Below are 10674 nucleotides of genomic sequence, written 5' to 3'. Positions count from 1 at the left end.
GAGCGGAGCCTGCTTGGGATTCTCTCTCTCTCTCTCTCTCTCTCTCTCTCTCTCAATCTGTTCTGCCTGTGTGTGCTCTGTCTCTCTCTCAAAACAAACTTAAAAAAAAATTGTTAACTCTGTGGTATCTTTATTTTACAATTTCTTATTCACTCATCTTTTATGCTTGAGTCTCCCCTACTTCCATACCCATAACTAATGTCTTTTTTCCTATAGACTAATACCTCCTATGAATATAGGTGTAAAAATTCCTACCAAAATGATAAAAAGAACAAGGCTGGAAGACTCACATTTTTAAATTTCAAAACACACTATAAAACTAGAATAATCAAGATAGTGTGGTACGGGCATGAGGACATTCTACTCAATGGAATAGAATTGACAGTCCAGAAATAAACCCATATATTTATGGTCAACTAACTAATTAATTAATTATTTATTTTTAGTAATCTCTACACCCAACACGGGGCTCGAATTCATGACCGTGAGATCGAGAGTCACACACTCTCCCGAATCAGTCAAGTGCGCCCCAGTGGTCAACTGATTTTTGACAAGAATGCCAAGACCATTCAATGGTGAAAGAATAGTCTTTTTCAACAAATGGAACTGGGACAACTGTACAGTCATATGCAAAAGAATGAAGTTGGGCTCTTACCTCATGCCGTATACAAAATTAACTCAAAATTGACCAAAGACCAGGGCGCCTGGGTGGCCTAGTCGGTTAAGCGTCCGACTTTGGCTCAGGTAATGATTGCATGCTTCATAAGTTCGAGCCCCGCAATGAACTCTGTGCTGACAGCTTGGAGCCTGGAGCCTGTTTCAGATTCTGTGTTTCCCTCCCCCACGCTCTCTCTCTCTCTCTCTCTCTGCCCTTCTCTCACTTGCACTCTGTCTTTCTCTCAAAAATAAATAAACACTTAAAAAAAAAATAGACCAAAGACTATAATGTAAGAGCTAAAACTATAATACTCTTAGAAAAAAATGTAGGGATAAATGGGATAAATCTTCATGACTTTGGATCTGGAAATGGATTTTTTTTTTTTTTTTTTTTTTAGTGTAGTTGACACAATGCTACATTAGTTTCAGGTATACAATACAGTGATTTGACAAGTCAATAATCGATATACATTATGCTATGCTCACTACAAGTATACCTACCATCTGTCACTAGACAATGCTATTACAATGTCATTGACTATATTCCTTATGCCCTGCCTTTTATTCCCATGACTTACTCATTCTGTAAGTGGAAGCCAGTAACTTCCGTTCCCCTTCAGCCATTTTGGCAATGGATTCTTTAACTATGGCAGTGGAAGCTTGAGGAACAAAAAACTGGATAAATTGGACTTCATCAAAGTTAAAAACTTTTGGGTTTCAAAGGACATATCAAGAAAGTAAGAAAGGTAACCCACAGAATGGGAGAAAATATTTGTAGATCATATGTCTGATAAGAGACCTGTATCCAAAATGTATAAAGAACTCTTATGAATCAGTAATAAAAAGATGAATAACGCAATTTAAAAATGGGCAAAAGGGGGTGCCTGGGTGGCTCAGTCGGTTAAGCATCCGACTTTGGCTCAGGTCATGATCTCGCGGTCCGTGAATTCGAGCCCCGCGTCAGGTTCTGTGCTGACAGCTCAGAGCCTGGAGCCTGTTTCGGATTCTGTGTCTCCCTCTCTCTCTGACCCTCCCCCGTTCATGCTCTGTCTCTGTCTCAAAAATAAATAAACGTTAAAAAACAACAACAACAACAACAACAACAATAAAAAATGGGCAAAGGATCTACACAGACATTTCTTGAAAGAAGATATACAAATGGCAAATAAGCAAATGAAAAAATGTTCTCTATCATTAGCTATTGGGGAAATACAAATCAAAACCACAAATTCACACCCCCTAGGATGATTATAATAAAAATGTTAGATAATAACAACTGTTGGTGAAGATGTGGAAAAATTGCAACCTTGATAAAATGCTGGTGGAATGTAATATGCAGCTACTCTGGAAAAAGAGTCTGGAAGTTCCTCGAAGAGTTACCATATTTGATCAAGTAACTGTCCTCTGAATACCCAAGACAAATGAAAACATATCTCTACATAAAAATGTGTACATGAATGTTTACAGGCAAAGGTGGAAACAATCCCAAGTGTCCATCAGTGCTAGACAGATAAAATGAGGTATGTCCATTCACAGGAGTATTGTTTGGTAAAGGAATGAAGACTGATTCATGCTATAACATAGATGTACCTTAAAAGCATTATGCTAAGTGAAGAAGCCAATCACAAAAGAACATACGTTATATTATTTTACTAATACGAAATGTCTAGAGGAGGTCCATCTGTGAAGGCAGAAAGCAAACTGGTGGGTGCCTAGGGCTGCAGTGGATGAGGGTTTTGAGGGGAAAGAGGGAGTGACTGCTGAGGGGTTTCTTTATGAGGTACTAAAAATGTTCTAAAACTGACGATGCCGAGGACTGCATAATATTAAAAACTTCTGAATGTACAACTTAAATGGGCGAATTATATTTCAATAATGCTGTTTTATTTATTTATTTTTAAAAATTTTTTTAACCTTTATTTATTTTTGAGACAGAGAGAGACAGAGCATGAACGGGGGAGGAGCAGAGAGAGAGGGAGACACAGAATCTGAAACAGGCTCCAGGCTCTGAGCTGTCAGCACAGAGCCCGACACGGGGCTCGAACTCACGGACCATGAGATCATGACCTGAGCCGAAGTCGGACGCTTAACCGACCAAGCCACCCAGGCGCCCCTCAATAATGCTGTTTTAAAAAAGTGATCTGGGGAGCCTGGGTCAGTCAACTAAGCATCTGACTCAGTTTCGGCTCAGGTGGTGACCTCGTAATTTGTGGGTTTGAGCCCCCTGTTGGGCTCTACACTGACAGCGCGGAGCCTGCTTGAGATTCTCTCTCTCCCTCTCTCTCTGTCCCTACCTGCTCATACTCTGTCTACAAACAAACAAACAAACAAACAAACAAAAACAGGGATCCAGTGTATTTTATGCAGGGGCACCTTTCACTTGCTTGCATTTTCTGATTTTTCTTTCTTTTTTTTTTTTTTTAATTTTTAAAAAATGTTTATTTTCTGAGAAAGCGAGACACAGTGCAAGTGGGGGAGGGGCAGAGAGAGAGGGAGACACAGAATCCGAAGCAGGCTCCAGGCTCTGAGCTGTCTGCACAGAACCTGACGTGGGGCTCAAACTCATGAACCATGAGATCATGACCTGAGCCGAAGTCAGACGCTTAACTGACTGAGCCACCCAGGCGCCCCATTCTGATTTTTCTTTAATGAGCAAGGATAGTGGATACCATAAAAAGCACATTTATGTTACTTCAGTAAGTTGGATCTTCAGTTCTTAATCTTTACTTGGGGCATGGATTTCTTTGAGGATCAGACAAAAGTTAGACATTGTGACCTGAAGAATTCCCATATATCACCCTCACAAGAAAACATGTTAGGAGGATCACATAACCCTGAAGCCCCCATGGTCCCCTTAGAGACCTATAGACTCCAGTTTCAGTGAATGTTGTTTACTTACAAAAGGAGACTTAAAAGCCAAGCTGGCGGCAATGGTGAGGGCAGGATCCAAGCAGCGGAAGATAGACCCAAACAGCATCAGTTTGCCGATTCTCACGTCCACCGGCAGGGAGGCCAGGTGATACCCTAGAGGGGTCAGCTTTTCATCTGGAGTTAACGCTCCTAAGTCTCGTAATCGTATTTTTGAGGCACGGAGAGAATCTGGGTGCGGCGGCTCAATGAGCCGAGAGAAAACAGACTGGAGACTGTGAGTGCTAAACATCTCTAAAATTTTAATTCTACAAAAAGAAAAAAAAACATAATGCGTCCATTTTATTTCTGGAGAGATGACACAGAGGAACAAGCTTCTTTCTTGAACGAAAATAGTTGCCAACTTCCAAGGCACATGCTTTCATAAGCTAGACCATGCTAGGTGAAATACATTAAAAAAAAAACAAAACAAAACTCTTATGTCTTCTAGTTCTAGCAATAAATTATAGAAACACTTTCAAATCCTACCCTGAAACTTATGGGGATTCAGGATAAAATTCTGTCTATAAATTTTCAAAATGCTTCTCTCTATCAAATATGGGTTCAAATTATGAAACAAGTCAAATGATCCATTTACTCTTTCCCACATCTGAAATTGTACCGTAACTGCTGATAAGCTTAATCTGCAATGTGTCTTGCCTTGAAGAGCTACTCTTTTAAATTATGAATTGAAGCAGTTTTCAGAAGAATATATATATATATACATATATATATATATACATATACATACACAAAATCTATTTATTTCACTTATAATTCCTTTTTAAGCTGTCAACCTAGGAACATAGTTGTTTATTTTTACTAATTTTTTACTAATTTTTACTAATGTATATGCATTTGGTACCTAGCTTTCTCCCACTTCAACCCCCTAGATATTTCACTTTAAGACATGCATGGACAGTAATCCACTTACTTAGACTTTAAATGAAAAAAAAAAAAGATAAGAAAAAAAGATGAACCATGTTGGCCTATATAATTTGCCTATTTCCCCACTGCTGCATATCTGAGTTGTTTTTAAATCATATGTGCCACATATATTACATTTCCCCTCTCTCGTCCCCTCTCGTGGGTCATTCCACTTCCAAAGTTTTCTCAAGTCCCTTCACTCCTCATCTGCACTATTACTACCTTAGTAAGGTATGTGCCTGCTCAACTTCTTAAGACCTGACTGTGGACACTTAAAAGCAGGGCCTGGGTCTTGTAATCCTACAGTAGCTCTAGGGCTCAGCCCAACCCCTGGCAAATGGAAGGCTTTCAAAATATACCTGCTGGATAAGAGGAGAGCTATAACATCTTTGTATAAGTAATTTGCTTTGGGTTATTATTTCATGGGCATATTCCCTCATAGGGACTGGGTCAGAGGGCATGGATGGTTTGAGTTCTTACATAACACCAACCACATTTTCAGGAAGGTTGAACCAAACGTTCCCTAGCTTCAGTAACACTGAGTTTGATCATTCATTCATTAAATCCTCTTTTATGATATTTGTTCTTGTTTGTTTATCAGCTAAATAATGGTGTTTTCGAGTTGTTTTTGTTCACTTTGCTCTGATCACGAGGCTGTAGACTTTTGACCTTTGATGATTCAATATTGGTATTGCCCCTAGCAGAAATTTCTTGATAAATTAGATCACTTTCCTGACTTCCAAATGTATTCTTAAGCTCTATTTTAGGGCCATTGTTTGCAATGTAAGAGGTCTTCGTGTGCAAAAATTTGAATCCAATGGTAAAAGCAACAGTGAACAGCTCCTTTTTTGCAAATGAATGAGTTCATCCATGCCCACTCTTGGCAAAATGTCTTCTACTAAGAAAAATAAACCCACGGAACTTAGGGTGAGAAACATGTAGACCTTCTGGAAGCAGAACAGAAAGATCAAGATGTACCTCAGACACAGCTGTTCCAATGGCACTCTTTGTATTTCTGGTAGCTGCTGCTTTAAGAGCTGGTGATTGAAGTGATGGCTGGTAAATAAATGGAAGCAGACCCCAGAGGCAACACGGCCCGCTCGACCTTTTCTTTGCAGAGCATTGGCTTGAGAGACAAAAGTATCCTCTAGGCTTTCCATCCCTTTGCTGGCATCATATCTATAAGAAAAAGAAAATGTAGAGAAGAGCTTTTTATAAAAACATGGGTAAGACCCGACCTAGCACAGACAGAACAAATGAACTACCTCACTTCCAAGGAAGGACAGTGTCCTGTGTGTTCCGGGAATAGTTCAGCCCCTGGAGGGAGCACACAGTGCTGTTTTAAGTGGTATCAAAATGCTACTACACATAGTTCCTTTATGCAACCTTTTCTCTTTTTTTAAGTTTATTTTACTTATTTAGAGAGAGAGCAAGCAGGGGAGGGGCAGAGAGAGAGGGAAAGACAGAGAATCCCAAGCAGGCTCCGTCAGCACAGAGCCTGACGTGGGGCTTGAACTCACGAACCGTGAGATCATGATCTGAGCCACAATCAAGAGCCGGATGCTTAACCGACTGAGCGACCTAGGTGCCCCAACCTTTTCTCTCTTTATTCTTTTTCATGGTTTATTTTGACAAATAAAAACTGGACATAGGTGTACAAAGTGGTTTTGATATATGTATGCATTATGGAAAGATTTCCACAATCAAATTAATTAACACACCCATCACCTCCCATATCATTCCATCTTTTTCATTCAAGCACATGTAAAGCATATGGAAAAAAGACGAAAAATAATTAATTACTTCCAAGGGAAAGCCTTAAACCTTCCACCTCTGTTTGACTTTAAGACTATGGTCCTGGTATAGAATCACTCATATATACCCATATGCGGTTTCCATAAAATATTTTTCCAAACGGTAACCCATGTAGCTCAAAAGCATCAGCCATTAACAGCCGTGGCACTCTAATGCATCGTTAGCCCCTCTCTCACATTGCCAAAAGAGAATACCTCTTTTCTTTCATTTTCCCAGAATCGATGACATAGACAACATCATCAATGGTTATGGATGTCTCAGCAATGTTGGTAGAAATTATAATCTTAGTTACACCCACAGGGGGTTTTACAAACACAGCCTGCTGCTCTTCACTGGATAAAGATGAATGAAGTGGGTGAACCACGCATCTGGAAGGAAACAAACGCACATTTAATATTCTGGCACAAAAGGCTGGAACTGGATTAATGGTGGGTGAATTTCTATTAAAATTAACAATAGAACTCCAAGTATCAGCAGCTTCTCTAGAACCTGCCCTCAGGGTCCAGCTCTTCTAAATGAGAAGGTTCTTTCTGAGCCTTACAAAATGTTGACTCGGCTCTACGAACTAGAAACCTTGCACTGGCTTGGGAAAAATTGGAATGTAACTCAGTAGTAAGTAATCAAGAGAACTGTATAGCTGATATTCTATAAGTAACAAGCCTCGCACACTAACCAGGAGAGAATCATTTTTCCTCTACCTTTATATCCAGAGAACCAGAGGCAGAGGTAGTGATGTGAACTAAGCCAAGATATTCCTGTATTCCTGGGAGTGTTTATCTCTTTAGTAGCTGTCGCTTTAGATATAAAAACACATGTCTTGCTACTGGAAAAGGAACTGTTGCAAATTATTTTTTTCTCAAATGGTAACATTTCTTTGTTGTTACTTACACTGGCTTCTCCCATCCCTCCCCACCCCCCATCTGGCAACTGAAATTACATGCAATTTTGCTGAGTCACTACGCTAAGTGAAGAGAAAAATTTTTATTTAATGGAATGGGAATGATTGATTATCTGGAACAAATAGGTTTGTCTACTTCCAGCTGGCATAAACAGACATATTCTCGAGCAGTGACACCATGGTCTAAAGGGGGTGATGACTGTCACAGACCATTCTGGTTATTCATCTTTGCATACAATACAACTGCAGATGGTTAAGGCTACAGAAAGCAATTAACTTACCGATTACTGCGTCTGTTGTTGAAAAGAGAATTGGACTGTAGCTGTTCATATAGCATTTTGATTTCTGCTAGTCCCGGTAAAAATACAAGTATAGCCCCTGGGTATATAAAAAGAATCGATCTGACAGATGCAAAAAAGGAAAAACTAATATGGATTATAGAGCTATTTTAAACTTTAAAAAATGTAATAATCTGAGATTTCTCACTATCAATTTTCTTTTTTTTTAAAAAGTCCCCAAGGATTTAAATGGATGACACTGTTTTTATCCATTTTCTGATTTACCTTTCTACAAGAGGAAAACTGAAGTGTAGAAAAATATAACACTTTAGGCCATATAAGAATCATTAGCAAAGCTCTTTTTAATTCTTTTAACGTTTATTCAGTTTTGAGAGACAGAGAGAGACAGCATGTGAGCAAGGGAGGGGCAGAGAATGAGGGAGACAGAATCCGAAGTAGGCTCCAGGCTCTGAGCTGTCAGCACAGAGCCTGACGTGGGGCTTGAACTCACAAACTGTGAGATCATGACCTGAGCTGAAGTTGGACGGTTAACCAGTTAACTGACTGAACCATCCAGGCACCTCTCATCAGCAAAGCTCTTTAAATATACTTCTTTAGTGCACTGGGCACTGACATTCTGTTTCTATAGGAAGAGTTATCCTTCTAATCTTATAAGACAGGAAGACTCTTCTCTCTGTTAGTAAATAAAACCCATAAACATTTTACTGGAAATGAGAAAAAGAAAAGAAAATTGGCTAGTCAACCTGATAATCTAAATTCAGATAGATGTTAGAGAGGCAGCGCATTAACTGGCCATGCCCTATTGAAGGTTTTATGGGCTTTTAAATTTTAATTAAAGAAAATAAGCAGTGATAACCGATGACAGAATATTTCTGTGCCAAGAGTGGCCACTCAGCAAGTCACCTTCTTCTGAGCTTTTTCAAAGAGGAAATTGACACCATCTTCACTAGCCCCTCCCTTTAATCCTACAAATACTTATTGGGGGCCTATGTCCGCTCTGTGCTAGGTACAATGGAATATAAACCAAAAATCTGCCCACAAGGAACTCAGGACCTATTATTTATCACAGTTATTTGCTCTACTAAGTAAATAAGGAAACTAAGTTATGAAACTTAGTTGAACTCCGAAGAGGGCAAAAGACATCTTTGAGGGTTAGTTTCAAACACCTCATAGTATACAAAGTATGTTTACATACATTGTCTCATTTGATCCTCATGGCCACTCATTAAGAAGGTTATTAGTACCTTTAAAGTGACTCAATAACTCAGCCAGGCGACAGAGTTAATGAGAGTGGGGCTTGGACACAAACCTGGGTTTCTGGGACCCTCTCCCCTCTCCCCTCTCCCTCCCCTCTCCCTATATCTACATCTATATCATCTATATCTGTATCTGTATCTGTATCTATATCTGTATCTATCTTTAAGAGACAGAGAAAGCACAAGCAGGGGAGAAGGACAGAGAATCTTAAGCAGGCTTCATGCTTAGTGCAGAGCCCGATGTAGTGCTTGATCCCACAACCCTGGGATCATGACCTGAACCGAAATCAAGAGTCAGACACTTGACTGACTAAGCCACCCAGGTGCTCCTGTCCATATTTTTATGTGCCTCCTGATGTGCTCTGCCCTCACAGCTTGGCCATTTGTATCAGTGGTTATCTTTTTTTTTTTTTTTTAAAGTAAGCTCTATACTCAATGTGGGCTTAAACTCAAGACCCCGAAATCAGAAGTGATATATGCTCTTCCCGCTGAGCTGGGGAAGAGGTGTCCCTTTAACATTCACAAATATGTCAGTGCCCCCACTCACTACATCTACTCTGCTTTGAATTCAGGTAATTTTCTAGCAGTTCTTTTGTCCACTATACCTGATTTTTTTCAACAATAGTCTTTTCCTTTGGGATGAAACAAGATATTTAGACCAGTGATAATGCATCAGCAAACACGGACTACCCGCCCGAGATGACCACAAGGTACTTCAATCCTTTTGCGTGGCTCATACGTCTCTTCAGGAAATATCACGTAATGATTAAAGTCTAAGCGGTGGAGGACAGCCACTCCCATTTCTCTTAAGCGCTGTGCAGCGAGCACATGAGGTAAGTGTTTGATCTGTCGTTCAACTTATGATCACCCAACAATGGCTGCATCTATTCAGGCAGCAAATATTGCAGGTACTGCCCTAGGGTCTGAGGAACACAGTGGTGCCTGATAAATCCACATTCTTGAGCAGTTTACATGCTACTGAAGGAGACCGTCAGTAAGCAGAACTATGCTTCTGGATAGTGCGTGGTGCTACGATGAAAATGAAAATCACTTTTGGATATCACGATAGAGTAAGAGTTCAGAGAAGACTCCTCTGAAGAGAAAATGTTTGGCAGAAACCTGAATGATGTGACGGATTCAGTTACGAGATTTGGGGGATGAGGGACTGCCAAGTGAGCTTAAGAAGGCCATTGGGATAGGACGACGGCGAGTAAGGGGAAAGTAGTCGTTGCTCTGCGTCACAGTAGTAGCAACGATCATAGGAATGATAACGACGAAATACGTTATCATCGCAACGGTATCGTTTTTAGGTGGAGTATCGATGGGCATTAACTGCATGCCAGGCACTGCGCCAAGTACTTTACATATGGTTTCTTTCTTTCTTCCTTTCTTTTTCTTTTCTTTTTTTTTTTTTAAAGATTTTATCTTTAAGTAATCTCTACACCCAGTGTGAGGCTTGAACTCACAGCCCTGAGATCAAGAGTCCTGTGCTCCACTGACTGAGCCAGACAGGAGCCAGGGACCCCATACAATGGTTTCTTTTAATCCTCAAAATAGCTTCATGTCAGAGGACTTATTATAATGTCTTCATTTCACAAACAAGGAAACTGAGGCATAGCAAAGATAAGGGCTCTCTACCTGTGACTACACAGTTCCTGAGTAGGAGAGCTAGGACTTTATCAGACTCGAGAGCCTGTTCTCTTAACCCCCCTGCCCTGTGACCTTCATGTGCATCAGACACTCATTACCAGACTCCCATTTAGCCTGGGGCTAGGTGTTTAATATGTGGATCACCCAGGCCTTCTTTTCAAACTTCCTCCTTGTGGACTTTGTGTTGTTAACATCTTTTTGCCCGGCGGGAACAAAAGAGTGCTGAGTGAAAGCAGCAGGTGAACCTCGAAAAGTAAAAGGTAAA

General features: G+C 40.2%; 1 protein-coding gene across 3 annotated transcripts in view; it reads right to left on the bottom strand.

Annotated features, from left to right (window-relative positions):
• DHX57 (DExH-box helicase 57) overlaps positions 1 to 10674 on the bottom strand; it is a 55944-nt gene that overhangs the window by 12172 nt on the left and 33098 nt on the right. For all 3 annotated transcript variants that reach the window (XM_049652257.1, XM_049652254.1, XM_049652255.1), the window contains exons 14-17: positions 7486 to 7582; positions 6501 to 6674; positions 5470 to 5670; positions 3557 to 3833 (exon numbers count right to left, since the gene is read on the bottom strand). In XM_049652257.1, coding sequence (XP_049508214.1) covers positions 3557 to 3833; positions 5470 to 5670; positions 6501 to 6674; positions 7486 to 7582 — 749 coding nt within the window. The remainder of the gene's footprint in view (positions 1 to 3556; positions 3834 to 5469; positions 5671 to 6500; positions 6675 to 7485; positions 7583 to 10674) is intronic.

This window comes from Panthera uncia (assembly GCF_023721935.1).
Source record: "Panthera uncia isolate 11264 chromosome A3 unlocalized genomic scaffold, Puncia_PCG_1.0 HiC_scaffold_12, whole genome shotgun sequence".
Classification (NCBI taxonomy): Eukaryota; Metazoa; Chordata; class Mammalia; order Carnivora; family Felidae; genus Panthera; species Panthera uncia.
Note: the sequence above shows the minus strand (reverse complement) of the source record. Positions and strands in the feature narration are given on the sequence as shown.